Source organism: Salmo salar, chromosome 13, assembly GCF_965601325.2.
Source record: "Salmo salar chromosome 13, fSalSal1, whole genome shotgun sequence".
NCBI lineage: Eukaryota > Metazoa > Chordata > Actinopteri > Salmoniformes > Salmonidae > Salmo > Salmo salar.
In genome coordinates, this window is record NC_138303.1 from 100,671,866 (window position 1) to 100,691,840 (window position 19,975).

A 19,975-nucleotide genomic window follows, 5' to 3' on the forward strand; every position below is an offset into this window, starting at 1 on the left:
TTTGATGTCTTCACTATTATTCTACAATGGAGAAAATAGTAAAAATAAAGATAAAACCTTGAGTAGGTGTGTCCAAATGAGTAGGTGTGTCCAAATGTTTGACTGGTACTGTATATACATATATATTTGCAAAATAGTATATGGGTGATTGGAAGTGATGCAGACAATTACATTGATGGAAGCTACAATCTATCTGCAATATTAAAGCTGATATACCCCTCCCCCAAAAATAAGGCCAAAAATAAATAACAATTCCATATGTCAGCTTAGAAGCCCCCTCCCCCCAACAGCTTAGACTTTTAATAATTAAATTAAATAATTAAGTTGAGAGATGGAGCATTAAGAGTATGGAGCATTTGGCTCGGTTGGTTGACTGTATTACACTCTTGAGGAGTGGCATAAGAGGACATCAGAAGTTACCTCTTTGTTAGGCAAGTTGCGTCTGGCTGTCCATCAGCCTTATTTACTGGATTAATTTCCATTGGCCTGCAGCAGACATGTTCCAGTAGGAACAGATCTCTGTGCACTGACTACACAACAACCTCGGTGCTAGAGGTTTGTCTGTAGCAGAAGATTTCCACAAAGGGGACACTGTCCTCCCATGACAGTCTCTGGATCTGTTTAGGCATCAGACATGGAACAGGCCCTGAGGTCATGCAGATTTTATTGATGTAATGTAGCAATATCCCACTAGGAAGTACAGCTACTGTACTATATATCCCATCAATATCTGGTATTTAAACTTTATGGGTAGTTTGCATTTACTAATATGTTTTGAGTCATAGCTATTTAGTACTGGTACGTACTTCATTCAGATCTGATATTTATATGGGGACTTTCCATAGAAATTGCCTTAATACTGATACATCCTTGAGTCCCAGCTGTTTCATCTGGATAACACAGATGTCTTCACATTCACTGGATAAATAGGTCTGTCATAAACCAGGAAGGAATAGGAGGATGTTACAGTTTCCTGTTTACATCAAGTTGAGTGCTTCTGGCTGCTGGCTCTTGTCCTCTAGGAAAACAGGATGTTTAGAGGGCATAAGACATGGATAGGCCCATTATTATAATGTAGTCCCTACAGGATTCAATTGGTTGGTTGAAGAACTTCAGTCTGCTACAACGGAGTGCTTCAGTATGCTAAGAAGAAGATGAAATGATTACACTATTTCTCTGTGTTTACATTATTGAAAAGGCTAAACAATTAAATGTCTCTTGCAAATAAACATAAACCCTCTCACCTAATCCATGAAACATTCCAAAGTACAGGCGCACTCCGTTCATGCTTAGCACAGTATAATCTTCTAACACTGGGCCCTGCTCATATCCTTTCTTTGAAAGAGGTGAAGGAGTGCATTTGGCACAGCCTGCTGGTATGCTGCCATAACACATTAAAATCGTGACTAGCTCCGGTGCAGATATGAGGAGATAAACTGAGTCAGAGGAATGGGGGGAGGCAGGCTATATCAGATCAGTGGAAATGAATGTAAACAGTGAGAGAAAGTCATACCATAGGCTACATCTCAGACCATAGAAGGAGGAAAGGCAGGAAATGTATGGATGGAAGAATGCTGGCAGAATAGTTGTATTGTTTCTACACTGAGTGTACAAAACACAAGGAACACCTGCTCTTTCCATGACATCCAGGTGAAAGCTGTGATCACTTATTGATGCCACTTGTTACATCCACTTCAATAAGTGTAGATGAAGGGGAGACAGGTTAAAGGATTTTTAAGCCTTGGTAGTAGGTGCCAGGCGCACCGGTTTGAGTGTGTCAAGAAGTGCAAAAAGGCTGGGTTTTTCACACAACGGTTTTCCGTGTGTGTCAAGAATGGTCCACCACCCAAAGAATATCCAGCCAACTTGACACAACTGTGGGATGTTTTGGAGTCAGCATGGGCCAGAATCCCCGTGGAACGCTTTCAACACCTTGTAGTGTCCATGCCCCGACTAATTGAGGCTGTTCTGAGGGCTAAAGGGGTTGCAACTCAATTGTAGGAAGATGTTCCTAATGTTTTGTACACTCAGTGTATATCATATTTTACATTTGTGTGACTGTTCTTGTCTATCAGTGTTTTGTTACTTGTTGTGTTTTATGTTTTTGTGTGGACCCCAGAAAGAATAGTTGCTGCTTCTGCTAAAGTTAATGGGGATCCGAATAAACCAATAATCATATCAGGCTTCCTAAGACAAAGTCTGAGTCATTCAGTTGAGTTGAAGTCAGGACACAACCTGAGATCAACTGCCTTGCCATTCATCATGCAGTAGTCAACACACACTCAGTGCCAACTCAAATGGCTGAGCAGTTTGTTTGCTATAACAGTGAGTCATCGTTGTTGCTGTTGGGATACTTCACATGGGTGTATATAGAATAATTGTCAGCATTCATTATTAATTGGCCATCCTAAAATATGTTCCTAATAGTTATCCCTTTCATTTCTCCATTTGTCTCATTCACCCACTAAAAAGTTGCATACATGGATTTTACAAGGATTGTAGATTAGATTGGGGACTGTTGTGTTACTACATTCAACGTTAGTAGTTTAGTTGGTGTCCCTGTATGAATATATTGTAGTAGCTAATGAACTATTTCTTCCATTTCTGACTTTCTTGTCTTATCATTCCAGCAAGGCAGAGTGAGTCATCCCAGACACCATCACCATTACATAGACATTACGTTTTGTCTTGGTTTTGTCCATCAGTGCTTCCACACTGATTCTCCAAAAAGAACAGGATCAAATAAGTAAGAATTTAATGATTTTAGACCAAATAAAAACCCTGAATAAATTAAATCCATTGGTATGTTATTACACATAGTCAACTTGTCCTTGAGTTTTACACTCTTCAGGTTACTGGTGTACAGTGCAGCCAGCCAGTGTCCTCTTCTCTTACAACAAGCAACCAATAGAGAGCAAACCCTGGCTATCTGACTCCACTTGGTGGTGACAAGTGTTACTACAGAAACAATATATAATCAATATCATGAAACCCACTAACATTGACAACATATTAGACATATTGAATGTATTTATTGACAAGGATGAATTTCCAGTTCAACTACTGTACAGTGTGGGCTACTCATTATTCTAATTGATGACGATCCCCCCCGCCCCGAAATATTCAGTATTAATGTGCAAAAAAATGTTGGGGTCCAGCAGCAAAGTTTCCAACAGTACAGAACTGCTTACAGTAAACACACCTGACCTGACAATACAGTAACATAATAACCAAGGCTGCGTCACAAACGACACTCTATCCCCAGTGTAATACTTTTCACCAGGGTCCATAAGGGTCTGTTTAAAAGTAGTGCACTATGGAGGGAATAGGGTACCATTTCAGATGCAAACTTCCTGTCCACATGGGAGCTCAACATGTATGAGTGAAACACTATGTTTTAATACTGCATATTGTATAATAATAACGCAAGTCAAATCAATTTGGAGGCAAATGCATAGTAAAACATGATTGATCTAAGACCTCACTGTGCAGTGATCGCTACACAATCCGGTCTCATCCGGATTACAACAATTGACTACAATTGTACTCAGTAGCTACAGTATATCTCGCCCACTCAGGAGTACTGTGGGCCCAGATCTGTTTGTGCTGTATAGCCTATGGTCGTTGTGGAGTTGGCTATACAGAACAAATATATCTGGGACCAGGCTTACTCAAAAGCGCCTTAAAGCTTAAATGCTCTTGTTTAAATTAAGATACTGTACAGGATTACTGGTGTCGGTGTGGTCCAAAAGACAGCAGAGAACACTGGCACAAAAACATTGAAAAGTGTCCTTTTTGTCCTCTTAAAGGGGTTTCCATGCATTATCTAACACATACTGTACATACACAGAGCAGTACTCCAATGTGGGGTTGGTTACTGGTGTAGAGCACAGCCAGTGTACTCTACACAGCCCTCGCTGTTGTATTTCACAAGTTCATTTTTTTTCTTTACAGAAATCAGGCTTTTCTTTACATGTTTTCTGTTGGTGAGAGATTGTGGCATTGTTTCTGCGGTGGAGGTTGCGTTTCTGTCAGGTCACGTCTCGACCTTGGTCCGGGGAGTATGGATCGTCTTCACCACCTTGGCACTGCTCCTTACGTCATGCTCTATGATCTCTGACAGCAGCATGTCTTTAGATCCGTGCTTCTTCTGGAAAACAATACATCGTTTGAATATCAATTAATTAACCAGTGTTTGTGGTAATAAAAGCTGGTATTGTATTTAATACGTGTAGCACTGCCATTCAAATGAAATAATCACCCTACTATGCGCTTGCAAAGTATCACAATTATTAATCGCGAACATTTCTGCCTCACAGCTTTTGTCACAGCTTGTACGTGTGGCATTGACCAATAAGTGGCAGGAAAAAGGTTTGTGACTGACCTGAGAGGGGGTGGAGCTGGAACCTGGGATGTCTGCTGTGCGTGTCACAGGTAAGGGGGGAACAAGTTCTGTCCGGGTGCTTCCATTATCATGTTTCAAGGTGCTGAACAATACAGGAACGAACCATCAGCATCAAGCAACCGTACAATAACTAGCCTGAGCCGGGATTTAATTTGACAGACGTTGCAGCGCCCTTGGCATTTAAAGGTAATATGCGATTGGGCAGATATTTGCTGAGTTTACCGTGAATGTGATCTCCGCGAACATCAGGATCATTGCCTTTACACATGTACAACGCGCCTCAGATTGTATCCCGGTCTAGAGACATTAATAAGAGCTCCACCACACTACTGTCACCATTTAAATGTGAAGTTTCGGGTGAGACTCTGAAGAGTGAAAAACCATAAGATCTAGCCTGAGACCAGTTTAGACTCACTTGACCTCAGAGAGCACGGACCTCTCCCCTTCGGAACACTGGGAGCGTCGGTACTGATGGAAACTCCGTGGGGAATGAGAGTGCCGGATTTTGATTGGGTCTCCTTGGGTTCTGGAAGGAAGGATGAACATAGAATCCTTCACTTTATCTCATGTGTAGGAGAGTAGGCCTACCTCTCATTTAGCCCAGTGGGATATAAGCCCACGCCATACTGAATCCATCAGCTTCAGAGGCGGTAAGATAAAATTAAATGGAGCATAATGTATCTCTACAGGGAACAGTATGAAAAGGCCAGACTCAATCATTCAAGTTATGTGAGGGAAACACTTCAGTCTGGTGGGGAATCTGTTATCTTCTTATCCAAGTGCAGGTCAACAGACCCTACCCCAATGTGCTGACTGAGCACGCTCCATTCATTATAGACCTGTCTGATTATCATATAGACCTGTCTGATTATTATATTGACCTGTCTGAATATCATAATATCATACCTGTCTGATTATCATATTATCATACCTGTCTGGTTATCATATTATCATACCTACAGTTGAAGTCGGAAGTTTACATACACATTAAAACTCGTTTTCGCTACACAAATTTCTTGTTAACAAACTATAGTTTTGGCAAGACCGTTAGGACATCTACTTTGTGCTTGACACAAGTAATCTTTCCAAAAATTGTTTACAGACAGACTATTTCACTTATAATTCACTGTGTCACAATTCCAGTGGGTCAGAAGTTAACATACACTAAGTTGACTGTGCCTTTAAACAGCTTGGAAAATTCCAGAAAATTATGTAATGGCTTTAGAAGCTTCTGATAGGCTAATTGACATCATTTGAGTCAATTGGAGGTGTACCTGTGGATGTATTTCAAGGCCTACCTTCAAACTCAGTGCCTCTTTGCTTGACATCAGTGGAGAATCAGCCAAGACCTCAGAAAAAAAATTGTAGACCTCCACAAGTCTGGTTCATCCTTGGGAGCAATTTCCAAACGCCTGAAAAAACCTAGTTCATCTGTACAAACAATAATACCCAAGTATAAACACCATGGGACCACGCAGCCGTCATATCGCTCCGCAAGGAGACGCGTTCTGTCTCCTAGAGATGAACGTACTTTGGTGCGAAAAGTGCAAATCAATCCCAGAACAACAGCAAAGGACCTTGTGAAGATGCTGGAGGAAACAGGTACAAAAGTATCTATATCCACAGTAAAACGAGTCCAATATCGACATAACCTGAAAGGCCAAGAAGCCACTGCTCCAAAACCGCCATAAAAAAGCCAGACTACGGTTTGCAACTGCACATGGGGACAAAGATCATACTTTTTGGAGAAATGTCCTCTGGTCTGATGAAACAAAAATAGAACTGTTTGGCCCTCATGTTTGGAGGAAAAAGGGGGAGGCTTGCAAGCTGAAGAACACCATCCCAACCGTGAAGCACGGGGGTGGCAGCATCATGTTGTGGGGGTGGTTTTCTGCAGGAGGGACTGGTGCACTTCACAAAATAGATGGCATCCTGAAGAAGGAAAATGATGTGGATATATTGAAGCAACATTTCAAGACATCAGTCAGGAAGTTAAAGCTTGGTCGCAAATGGGTCTTCCAAATGGACAATGACACCAAGCATACTTCCAAAGTTGTGGCAAAATGGCTTAAGGACAACAAAGTCAAGGTATTGGAGTGACCATCACAAAGCCCTGACCTCAATCCTATAGAAAATCTGTGGGCAGAACTGAAAAAGCGTGTGCGAGCAAGGAGGCCTACAAACCTGACTCAGTTACACCAGCTCTGTCAGGAGGAATGGGCCAAAATTCACCCAACTTATTGTGGGAAGCTTGTGGAAGGCTTCCCGAAACGTTTGACCCAAGTTAAACAATTCAAGGCAATGCTACCAAATACTAATTTAGTGTATGTAAACTTCTGACCCACTGGGAATGTGACGAAATAAATAAAAGCTGAAATAAATAATTCTCTCTACTATTATTCTGACATTTCACATTCTTAAAATAAAGTGGTGATCCTAACTGACCCAAGACAGGGAAGTTTTACTAGGATTAAATGTCAGGAATTGTGAAAAACTGAGTTTAAATGTATTTGGCTAAGGTGCATGTAAACATCCGACTTCAACTGTATCTGATTGTCACATTATCATACCTGTCTAATTATCATATTATCATTGTCTGATTGTCATATAGACCTGTCTGATTATTATATTGACCTGCCTGATTATCATAACTGTCTGATTATCATATTGACCTGTCTGATTACCATATATACCTGTCTGATTATCATATAGTTCTGTTTGATTATCATATCATAACTGTCTGATTATCATATTGACCTGTCTGATTGTCATATAGTCCTGTCTGATTATCATATCTGTCTGATTTTCATATTGACTGGTGTGATTATCATATCGACCTGTCTGATTATCACAGACCTGTCTGATTATCATATTGACCGGTGTGATTAGCATATATACCTGTCTGATTAGCATATATACCTGTCTGATTAGCATATAGACCTGTCTGATTATCTGTCTGATTGTCATATAGACCTGTCTGACTACCATATAGCCCTGTCTGATAATCATATATACCTGTCTGATTATCATATTATCATAACTGTCTGATTATGGGGCCCGCGGTTCGATCCCAGGCTTGTGTTGCAGCCGACCGGGAAACCCATGAGGCAGTGCACAATTGTCCCAGCGCTGTCCGGGTTAGGGGAGGGTTTGGTCGGCCGGGATGTCCTTGTCCCATCGCGCTCTAGCGACTCTTTGTGGCGGTCCGGGCGCATTCACGCTGACTTTGGTCACCAACTGTACGGTGTTTCCTGGCTTCCGGGTTATGCAAGCAGTGCGGCTTCGTAGGGTCATGTTTCGGAGGACGCATGGCTCTCAACCTTCGCCTATCCTGAGTCCGTACGGGAGTTGCAGCAATGGCACAAGACTGTAACTACCAATTGGATATCACGAAATTGTGGAGAAAAAGGGGTAAAAATACAACAAAAACCTGTCTGGTTATCATATTATCATAACCGTTTAATTATCATATTGACTTGTCTGATTATCATATATATCTGTCTGATTATCATATTATCATACTGTCTGATTATAATATATACCTGTCTGATTATCATATAGACCAGTCTGATTATCATATAGATCTGTCTGATTATCATATAGACCTGTCTGATTAGGATATTATCTAAACTGTCAGATTATCATATTGACCTGTCTGATTATCATATTGACCTGTCTGATTATCATATCGACAAGTTTTCATCCTAAAAAATTTACAGACTATCTAATCTAATGAGGAAGGGAGAAGCAGTCACACACTCCACTTTCTTGTAGGGGATCTCCTTCAGCTGATCCTCTGTTAGATCAGGAGCAGGGTCCACCAGCTCCTTCCTGTAGGAACACAACCACCAGGGATTGTTACCATTCATGTTACCATTCACTGGAGAAAAGGCTGTGCACACTGGTTTCAATAACCTCTGAAGGCTGTGTTAGTACATACTGTTCAATAGTATACACTCTTTATGAATAGTTATCAACTATTAGTCATGGTTATTCAAGTCATTATAGTGCTACACCTTTAACTTTTCATAACACAGGAAAAAAGGCCTATTGGTCATACTTTATTTGGATAGTCCATCTGTAGGTCACACTATCAACTACCTATCTGTTGATAAGCAACTGCTTGCTAGGGTTAGGGTCAAGTTTAGAATAAGGTTTAGTTAGGGTAAGGGTTAGGGCTAGGTTAAGGATTAAGTTTAGGGTTAGGATTAACCATATTACATCTACATAAAAGACCTGGAAGTCTGGAACATACAGTCCAACCATGGAGCGGGTCGAGAACTTCAAGTTCCTCGGTGTCCACAACACTAAGGATTTAAAATGGTCCACAGACACACACACAGTCATGAAGAAGGTCCGACAGTGCCTCTTCCCCCTCAGGAGGTTGAAAAGGTTTGGCATGTGCCCTCAAATCCTCAAAAAGTTCAACAGCTGTACCAGTGAGAGCATTTTGACTCGCTGCATCACTGCTTGGCATGGCAATAGCACCGCCCTCAATCACATGGCGCTACAGAGGGTGGTGAGGACAGCCCAGTACATCACTGGGGCCAAGCTCCCTGCCATCCAGGACCTCTATATCAGGCGGTTTGAAAGGAAGGCCTGAAAAAAAAAATCACCCAAGCCATAGACTACTCTCTCTTCTTCCGCACAGCAGCCGGTGTCGGTGCATCAAGTCTGACACCAACAGGCTCCTGAACAGCTTCTATCCCCAAACCCTAAGACTGATAAATAGCTAACTAAATGGCTACACGGATTATCTGATTATTGTCTCTATGCGGATTATTGTCGCTATGCACACTCACAGGGCCATACACACTCACGCACACTGACACGCCAACACACACACAAACACTCACTCCATGATTTGCTCACACACACATAATATGCACATACAGTGCATTCGGAAAGTATTTTGACCCCTTGACTTTTTCCACATTTTGTTAGGTTACAGCCTTATTCTAAAATTGATTAAAAGTGTTTTTTTCTCATCAATCTACACACAATACCTCAAATGACAAATCAAAAACAGGTTTATATAAATTTTTACGAATGTATATATATATATATATGAAAAAAAATGAAATATCAAATTTACATAAGTATTCAGACCCTTTACTCAGTACTTTGTTGAAGCACCTTTGGCAGAGATTACACCCTTGAGTCTTCTTGGGTATGACGCTACAAGCTTGGCACACCTGTATTTGGGGAGCTTCTCCCATTCTTATCTGAAGAGCCTCTCAAGCTCTGTCAGGTTTGGACGGGGAGCGTCGCTGCACAGCTATTTTCAGGTCTCTCCAGATGTTTGATCAAGCCCAAGCTCTGGCTGGACCACTCAAGGACATTAAGAGTCTTGTCCCGAAGCCACTCCTGCGTTGTCTTGGCTGTGTGCTTAAGGTCGTTGTCCTGTTGGAAGGTGAACCTTTGCCCCAGTCTGAGGTCCTGAGCGCTCTGGTTTTCATCAAGGATCTCTCTGTACTTTGCTCTGTTCATCTTTCCCTCGATGCTGACTGGTCTCCCAGTCCCTACCGCTGAAAAACATCCCCACAGCATGATGCTGCCACCACCATGCTTCACCATAAGGATGGTGCCAGGTTTCCTCCAGACGTGACGCTTGGCAAAGATTTCAATCTTGGTTTCATCAGACCAGAGACTCTTGTTTCTCATGGTCTGAGAGTCCTTTAGGTGCCTTTTGGCAAACTCTAAGCAGGCTGTCATGTGCCTTTTACTGAGGAGTGGCTTCCCTCTGGCCACTCTACCATAAAGGACTGATTGCTGGAGTGCTGCAGAGATAGTTGTCCTTCTGGAAGGTTCTCCCATCTCCACAGAAAAACTCTGGAGCTCTGTCAGAGTGACCATCGGGTTCTTGGTCACCTCCCTGACCAAGGCCCTTCTCCCCCGATTGATCAATATGTCCGGGCGGCCAGCTCTAGGAAGAGTATTGGTGGTTCCAAACTTCTTCCATTTAAGAATGATGGAGGCCTCTGTGTTCTTGGGGACCTTCAAAGCTGCAGACATTTTTTGGTACCCTTCCCCAGATCTGTGCCTCGACCCAATCCTGTCTCGGAGCTCTGCGGAAAATTCCTTCGACCTCATGGCTTGGTTTTTGTTCTAACATGTCCTGTCAACTGTGGGACCTTATATAGACAGGTGTGTGCCTTTCCAAATCATGTCCAATCAATTGAATTTACCACAGGATGACTCCAATCAAGTTGTAAAAACATCTCAAGGATGATCAATGGAAACAGGATGCACCTGAGCTCAATTTGAAGTCTCATAGCAAAGAGTCTGAATACTTATGTAAATAAGGTATTTCTGTTTTTTATTTTTAATACATTTGCAAACATTTCTAAAAACCTGTTTTCACTTTGTCATTATGGGGTATTGTGTGTAGATTGATGAGGAAAACATGTAATTGAAACTATTTTAGAATAAGGCTGTAATGTAACAAAATTATGAAAAAGTCAAGGGGTCTAAAAAACTTTCTGAATGCAGTGTACATTTATACTGACTCTACACACCCACGCACCCACTCACATACAATTATCATATACGCTGCTGCTACTCTGTTTATCATATATCCTGATTCCTAGTTACCTTTCCCAAATAAAGTGGTACCTGCTTATTTCTAAAAGAGCACTGTTGAACCTCATAAATAGAGTCATTACTTACTGGATGTGCTTCCACAGCTGCTCTTTAGCCTGCACATCTGGACTCCGCCTGGAACACATCACAGAATTACAGGGGTTAATAGTTGAAGGGTTATTTATAAGACAGACCATCTGATAAGGAGAGTTCTTGTAATGAATGGACATTTTTCCCTCTGTGTATCTGGAAATTGAGGAGATGAAATTGACCGTAGCTTAAGGCATTGTTCCAGGTCAGGTCAGAGGTGGGGTTCTTTAGCGCAGGGAGGAGAGGGAAGAAGAGTGTGTGTGGTTGTGGTTGTCTTACGATCGTGAACGGTGCCGTGAGCGGCGATGGTTTGGGTCGTTCTGAGACCTCTCTTTTTGACGGCAGAGCACAGCTTCCCACTGAGGACCAGAGTCCACCATCTCATTCTCCTGACGAGACCTGGAATATAATATTATTTTAGTGTTGTAATATAATATAGGAGTATTATACGCCAGTATATTATAAATATACAGCATAAACATATTACTTCTACATAAAAGACCTGGAAGGCTGGAACATACAATCCAACCATGTTACATCTACACAGACATGTTCAGAGATGACAGTATGGTTGCAACTTGCAACTAACTGACACATGATACATCCACATTCAAAGGACCTTGCGTTCTCAGAACATGCACAGAACAACTGGCAGGCATATTCACTGTAATTTTCAACCTGTCCTTGTCCCAGTCTGTAATCGCCACATGTTTTAAGATAACCACCATCATTCCTGTTCCCAAGAACTCTAAGGCGTCATGCTACAATGACTACCGCCCTGTAGCACTCACATCTGTAATCATGAAGTGCTTTGAGAGGCTGGTTATGGCACACATCAACTCCATCATCCCAGACACCCTAGACCCACTCCAATTTACATACCGCCCCAAAAGATCCATAGACGACACAATTTCAATTGCACTCCACACTGCTAGATAAGAGGAACACCTATGTGAGAATGCTTTTAATTGACTGCAGATCAGCGTTCAACAGCATGTTGCCTTCCAAGCTCATCACTAAGCTTAGGACCTTGGGACTGAACACCTCCCTCTGCAACTGGATCCTGGACTTCCTGACGGGCCGACCCCAGGTGATGAGGGTCGGCAACATCCCCTCCGCCACGTTGACCCTCAACACGGGGGCCCCACAGGTGTGCGTGCTTAGTCCCTCCCTGTAATCCCTGCTCACCCACAACTGCGTGGCCACGTACGACTCCAACACCATCACCAAGTTTGCTGACGACAACAGTTTTAGGCCTGATCACCAGTGACGATGAAACACTTCTCAAAAAGTTCTACAGCTGTACCATTGAGAGCATCTTGACTGGCTGCATCACTGCTTGGTATGACAGTAGCACCAGTACATCACTGGGGCCGAGCTCCCTGCCATTCAGGACCTCTATGTCAGGCGATATGAAAGGTAGGCCTGAAAAATCGCTAAGACTATTCTCTCCTCTTCTGCACGGCAGGTAGTATCGGTGCATCAAGTCTGACACCAACAGTCTCCTGAACAGCTTCTTTCCCCAACCATAAGACTGATAAATAGCTAACTAAATGGCTACACAGATTATCTGATTATTGTCTCTATGCAGATTATTGTTTCTATGCACACTCACAGGGCCATACACACACACGCAAACTGTCACTCCAACACACACACAAACAGTCACTCCATCATTTGCTCACACACACATAATATCCACATACAATTATACTGACTCTACACACCCACTCACATACAATCATCATATACGGTACACTGCTGCTACTCTGTTTATCATATATCCTGATGCCTAGTCACCTTACCCCTATACATACCTACCTCTATCACTCCAGTATCCCTGCACATTGTAAATATAGTACTAGAACTGACTGACCCTGTACACTGAGTATACAAAACATTAAGACACCTGCTTTTTCCATAACATAGACTGACCAGGTGAATACAGGTGAAAGCTATGATCCCTTATTGATGTCACCTGTTAAATCCACTTCAATCAGTGTAGATGAAGGGGAGGAGATAGGTTAAAGAAGGCTTTTTAAGCCTTGAGACAAGTGAGACATGGATTGTGTATGTGTGCCATTGAGGGTGAATGGGCAAGACAAAAACTGTAAGTGCCTTTGAACGAGGTATGGTAATATGTGCCAGGCGCACTGGTTTATGTCAAGAACTGCAACGCTGCTGGGTTTTTCACACTTAACAGTTTCCCATGTGTATCAAGAATGGTCCACCACACATAGGACATCCAGCCAACTTGACACAACTGTGGGAAGCCTTGGAGTCCACATGTGCCAGCATCCTTGTGGAACACTTTCAAAACCTGGTACAGTCCATGCCCTGATGAATTGAGGCTGTTCTGAAGGCAAAATGTTTGGTATACTCAGTGTATATAGTATGCTTACTTACTTTCTCATGTTCTTCTTATTTCTTATTTTTATTTATTTAGTTTTTTTCTACCTTGTGTTATTTTTAGTATTAAATTATTATTGATTACTGCAGTGTTGGGTTTAGAGCTGTCAAGAAAGGCATTTCACTGTACTTGTGCATGTCATATTGAAACTAGAAACTTGAAAAAACGATATTATACATACAGTACATCACTATTTTTACTGGCACAACAGATAGCAACACAATTTCCATGAAATATACTCTCTCGTTTCCTCCCTAATTACTTTCGCTCCATCATGAGATATTCTGTCACAACGTCCACAGACGGTGGCGCCTCTCCTTGGTCGGGCGGTGCTCGGCGTTCGTCGTCGCCGGCCTACTAGCTGCCACCGATCTGTGTTTCAGTGTCTGTTAGTTATGTCTGTTTTTTGATTGCACCTGTTTCGTGTTTGTCATTAGTGGGGGGGTATTTAGTCTGTCTGTGTTTAGTTAGGATTCGTGCGGGATTGTTCTTTGTTACGTGTGGTGTTATATTGTTTGGTTTACGACTTATTGTATAGGCATTAGGGTTGCCGGGCTGCGCCCCGTCTGCCATTTTGAGCGGAGCTTCGTTTAGTCTTTTTGACTGTTGTGCTCCCAGCTGTATATGGATTTTGCCCTTGGATTTATTAAATCAAGTTTGTTCCAACGGACCTCAGTCTCCTGAGCTTGACTCACCCTTAAAACTGTTCTATCCGCTCGTGACAGAATCCCGCACCAATTTATGGAGTCAGCAGGGACAGAAACACCATCAATGGAGGAACAAGTCTCCCAACATGCCAGCCTCCTCCACCGACTGGGCATGGCCATGGACCAGGTGCTGGCCCGTTTGGAGAGCTGGGAGCAAGTCGCTCCTTCACCCCCACCGGGACCAAGTCATCACCCTGAGCCCCTACCGACACCCACCGAATCCAGTACAGGCGGGATCCGGATCATGGCTCCCAGGGAGTTCGATGGGACGGCCGCTGGGTGCAAGGGGTTTTTGCTCCAGTTGGACCTATACCTGGTGACCGTCCGGCCCTCTCCCTCCGATGAAGAGAGGGTGAGCGTCCTCGTCTCGTGCCTCACGGGTAGATCTCTGGAATGGGCCAACACCGTCTGGGAGGGCCGACTCAGCTAAGGACAACTACCCAGAGTTCGCTCGCCGCTTCCGGGCGGTATTCGATCATCCCCCGGAGGGCAAGGCGGCGGGCGAGCGATTATTTCATCTGAGGCAGGAGACGAGGAGCGCTCAAGACTTTACCCTGGAGTTCCGGACTCTAGCCGCCGGATCGGGGTGGAATGAGCGGGCCCTGATTGACCACTACAGGTGTAGTTTACGTGAGGACGTCCGCCGGGAGCTGGCTTGCCGGGACCATACCACCACCCTGGACCAGTTGATTGATTTGTCCATCAGGCTGGACAACCTGCTGGCTGCCCGGGGACGTTCCGATCGGGGCCTATTCATTCCACCTCCCATCCCTCCTGCTCCAACGCCCATGGAGCTAGGAGGGACTGCTGCTAGGAGGACCGGAGGGGGGGGCCTCTCCTGCACTCACTGTGGCCGTAGAGGACACACTGCGGACCGGTGCTGGAGAGGTTCTCCTGGGAATTCAGATGGCAGGCAGAGCACCGCTTCGACTCCCCAGGTGAGTCAGCACCAGACACACCCAGAGCCCCCTGTCGACCACATATACGTCTCAGTTTTTTTTCTGAGTTTTCCCCTCACTCCCAGTATAAGGCACTAGTCGATTCAGGCGCAGCTGGGAGTTTTATGGACCGTGGGGTTGCTGATAAGTTAGGGATTCCCCTGGTTAAACTGGACCAACCCTTCTCCGTGCACGCTTTAGATAGTCGACCACTAGGGTCTGGCCAAGTGAGGGAGGTAACAGTGCCACTGGTCATGGTGACGCAGGGGGGTCATGAGGAACATATCAGCCTGTTCCTTATTGATTCCCCGGCATTTCCGGTGGTGCTGGGACTTCCCTGGCTAGTCTCTCACAATCCTTAGATTTCATGGGGGCAGAGGGCTCTTAAGGGGGGGTCGAGGGAGTGCTCAGGTAGGTGTATAGGAGTTTCCATCGGTGCAACCACGGTGGAGAGTCCAGACCAAGTCTCTACTGTACACATTCCCTCTGAATATGCCGATTTGGCTATCGCCTTCAGTAAAACGAAGGCGACTCAATTACCACCCCATCGACAGGGGGATTGTGTGATAAACCTCCAGGCTGGCGCGGCCCTTCCTAAAAGTCACGTGTATCCTCTGTCGCAGGAGGAGATAGTGGCTATGGAGACATACGTCACTGAGTCCTTGAGACAGGGATACATTCGGCCATCTAAATCACCCGTCTCATTTTACATTTAAGTCATTTAGCAGACGCTCTTATCCAGAGCTACTTACAAATTGGTGCATTCACCTTGTGATATCCTCGAGTTTCTTTTTTGTGAAGAAGAAGGGGGGAGGCCTGCGCCCGTGCATTGACTATAGAGGTCTAAATTCTATCACAGTAGGGTTGAGTTACCCACTACCTCTCATTGCTACGGCCGTGGAGTCATTTCACGGGGCGCGCTTCTTCACCAAACTAGATCTCAGGAGTGCGTATAACCTGGTCGTATCCGAGATGGAGACGAGTGGAAAACCGCATTTAGTACCACATCTGGCCATTATGAGTACCTCGTCATGCCGTATGGGTTAAAAAATGCTCCCGCCGTCTTCCAATCCTTTGTGGACGAGGTTCTCAGAGACATGCTCGGACAGGGTGTGGTGGTGTACATTGATGACATCTTGATCTACTCCGCCACACGCGCCGCGTATGTAGCTCTGGTGTGTAAAGTGCTTGGGCGGCTGCTGGAGCATAACCTATACGTCAAGGCTGAGAAATGTGAGTTCTCCAAACAAGCCGTCTCTTTTCTGGGATATCGCATTTCCACCACAGGGGTGGTGATGGAAGATGACCGCGTTACGGCTGTGCGTAATTGGCCGACCCCTACCACGATGAAGGAGGTGCAGCGGTTCTTGGGGTTCGCCAATTATTACCGGAGGTTTATCCGGGGTTTTGGTCAGGTGGCAGCTCCCATTACCTCACTGATGAAGGGGGGTCCGGTGCGATTGCGGTGGTCGGCAGAGGCGGACAGAGCCTTCCGTCGTCTGAAGGTTCTGTTTACCGACGCTCCGGTGCTGGCGCATCCGGATCCCTCTTTGCCATTCATAGTGGAGGTGGACGCGTCCGAGGCTGGGGTAGGAGCTGTTCTTTCGCAGCGTTCGGGCGTTCCTCCGAAGCTCCGCCCCTGCGCATTCTTTTCTAAGAAGCTGAGCCCGGCGGAGCGCAACTATGATGTGGGGGACAGGGAGTTGTTAGCCGTGGTCAAGGCTTTGACAGTGTGGGGATATTGGCTTGAGGGGGCACGTCACCCTTTTCTGATCTGGACCGACCACCGTAACCTGGAGTACATCCGGGCAGCGAGGAGACTTAATTCTCATCAAGCCAGGTAGGCCATGTTCTTTATGAGGTTTCAGTTTACCCTTTCGTACATTCCGGGTTCTCGGAACCGGAAGGCCGACGCACTGTCGCGTCTCTACGACACCGAGGAGCGGACCATCGATCCCACTCCCTGCTTCATGTCTGGTGGCACCGGTGGTATGGGAGGTGGATGCGGACATCGAGCGGGCGAGTCGGTCAGAACCCACTCCACCTCAATGTCCCGCGGGTCTGAAGTTCGTTCCGCTGGGTGTTCGCGATCGCTTGATCCGATGGGCCCACACTCTACCCTCCTCGGGTCACCCTGGGGTGGAACGGACAGTGCGAGGCCTGAAGGGGAAGTACTGGTGGCCCACCTTGGTTGAGGATGTAAGACACTATGTCTCTTCCTGTTCGGTGTGCGCCCAGTGCAAGGCTCCTAGGCACCTGCCTCGAGGGAAATTACAGCCCCTCCCTGTTCCACAGCGGCCTTGGTCTCACCTCTCGGTGGATTTCCTTACGGATCTCCCGCCATCTCAGGGGAATACGACAATCCTGGTTGTTGTGGATCGGTTCTCGAAGTCCTGCCGTCTGCTTCCGTTGCCCGGTCTTCCTACGGCCCTACAGAACGCGGAGGCCCTATTCACCCACGTCTTCCGGCACTACGGGGTGCCCAAGGACATCGTATCTGATCGGCGTCCCCAGTTTACATCCAGTGTATGGAGGTCGTTTATGGAGAGGCTGGGGGTCTCGGTTAGCCTGACCTCGGGTTTCCACCCCGAGAGTAATGGGCAGGTAGAGCGCATTAACCAGGATGTAGGCAGGTTTCTGCGGTCGTATTGCCAGTACCGGCCAGGGGAGTGGGCGCGGTTCGTGCCCTGGGCCGAGATGGCCCAGAACTCTCAGCGCCACTCCTCTACTAACCTGTCACCCTTACAGGTCGTGTTGGGTTATCAGCCGGTCCTGGTGCCATGGCAACAGAGCCAGACAGAGGCTCCTGCGGTGGAGGAATGGGTCCAGCGCTCTAGGGAGACCTGGAATGCTGTCCAGGAGTGTATAAAGAGGGCTGGAGAACGACACAAGGAGAGTGCTGACCGCCACCGCAGTGAGGCCCCTGTGTTTAACCCAGGGGATAGAGTCTGGCTCTCGACCCGGAACCTGCCCCTCCGCCTGCCCTGCCGGAAGCTGGGTCCGCAATTTGTGGGGCCATTCAAAGTCCTGAGGAGAATAAACGAGGTGTGTTATAGGTTACAACTTCCTACATATTACCGTATTAACCCCTCGTTTCATGTGTCTCTCCTCAGGCCGGTGGTAGCTGGTCCGCTGCAGGACGCTGAGGTGCGGGAGGACCCCCGCCCTCCCTGGACATCGGAGGGGCCCCAGCGTATACAGTCCGGGCCATCTTGGACTCCCGACGTCAGGTGGGGGGCCTGCAGTACCTCGTGGACTGGGAGGGGTACGGTCCGGAGGAGAGGTGCTGGGTCCCGGCGAGGGACATTCTGGATCCAGCCATGTTGCGGAATTTCCACAGCCTCCGCCCGGATCGCCCGGCGCTTCGCCCTCCGGGTCGTCCCCGAGGCCGGAGTCGGCGGGCTGCGGGACCCGCGCGTCAGGGGAGGGATACTGTCACAACGTCCACAGAAGGTGGCGCCTCTCCTCGGTCAGGCGGTGCTCGGCAGTCGTCGTCGCTGGCCTACTAGCTGCCACCGATCTGTGTTTCAGTGTCTGTTAGTTATGTCTGTTTTTTGATTGTACCTGTTTTGTGTTTGTCATTAGTGGGGGGGTATTTAGTCTGTCTGTGTTTAGTTAGGATTCGTGCGGGATTGTTCTTTGTTACGTGTGGTGTTATATTGTTTGGTTTACGACTTATTGTATAGGCATTAGGGTTGCCGGGCTGCGCCCCGTCTGCCATTTTGAGCGGAGCTTCGTTTAGTCTTTTTGACTGTTGTGCTCCCAGCCGTATATGGATTTTGCCCTTGGATTTATTAAATCAAGTTTGTTCCAACGGACCTCAGTCTCCTGAGCTTGACTCACCCTTAAAACTGTTCTATCCGCTCGTGACATATTCAGACACTTGAGGCTGTCTATAGTATATCGTATGACACAGCTAGGGAACCATTGTGGGTCCCAATAACATATAGTATCATTCAGAGGACAATAGCAGCCTGATGATATGCTGTATTTCTTCAATACATACTTACCTTACAGACACTGGCTTAGAGAAATAGTAGTCTTGGGAGCTATACCCCCATATGAAACAGTTGTAGTTTACTATGGAATGGCTGTCACCTTTGAGAAATATTACTATGTACTTTTAGTGGTACTACTATGTACAAAATAGGAGGTAGTAGTAGTGGTTTACAATATATCTTTATTCTGTATATTTAATGGCCATATGTACAGATATGTCTCCTTGTAGGGAAAGCAGAGTGACATCACTCACCGGTTCCTCTTTTTACGATGCTCCCGGGTGGAGTTCTCGGACTCGCTGCCACTACTGGTGTTGCCACGGGAGCGTGACCTGCGGGTGGGCAGCGGTGAATAAAACGAGGTTAAAAGTTGACGAGGGGAAAATAAATGAGATGGAATGTTGTTTGTGTATGACCTGTCAGAGAGAGAGGACAAATGTTAACTTTGACTTTTAGAGAAATGACTCCAGAACTTGGCTAATGTAACTACTGAAAAACAGAACCCCACTCTGAGTAGATCGTTATCCCTGTAGAGCTCCGACGGTGGATTGGTGCTGCTGCCACATTACAACACAGCACATCAATGACAATCTTGGCAAGTCACTGGGTTTATCTGACTTGTCTAAGTCTGTGTGGAACGTAGGGATGTAAAGATGTGACCTTCAGTTGCAGAGAGGACAGAGGTTCCGAATTTAAGAATTTAGCATGCAGTACTGTAAGCTAACTGTACCTCCTTTGTTGATCGTTCTGGTTCGGGGGATCTGTTGGATCACTGGCCTGGCCTTTCCTGAGGGATCATATCACAGAAGTCATTACTGTCATGTTATTATCAGAGACTGTCACTG

The 19,975-nt window shown here is 45.8% G+C and overlaps 1 protein-coding gene across 1 annotated transcript in view; it reads right to left on the reverse strand.

Moving 5' to 3' along the window:
- Window positions 1-3,012: 3,012 nt before the first annotated feature.
- Window positions 3,013-19,975, reverse strand: part of epb41l4a (erythrocyte membrane protein band 4.1 like 4A) — a 127,648-nt gene continuing 110,685 nt past the window's right edge. Inside the window, 8 exon segments of the mRNA NM_001165322.1 lie at window positions 3,013-4,150; window positions 4,385-4,487; window positions 4,821-4,931; window positions 8,165-8,236; window positions 11,075-11,122; window positions 11,357-11,476; window positions 19,385-19,462; window positions 19,861-19,917. Of these exon segments, the coding sequence (NP_001158794.1) occupies window positions 4,037-4,150; window positions 4,385-4,487; window positions 4,821-4,931; window positions 8,165-8,236; window positions 11,075-11,122; window positions 11,357-11,476; window positions 19,385-19,462; window positions 19,861-19,917 (703 nt within the window). The 3' untranslated portion in view covers window positions 3,013-4,036.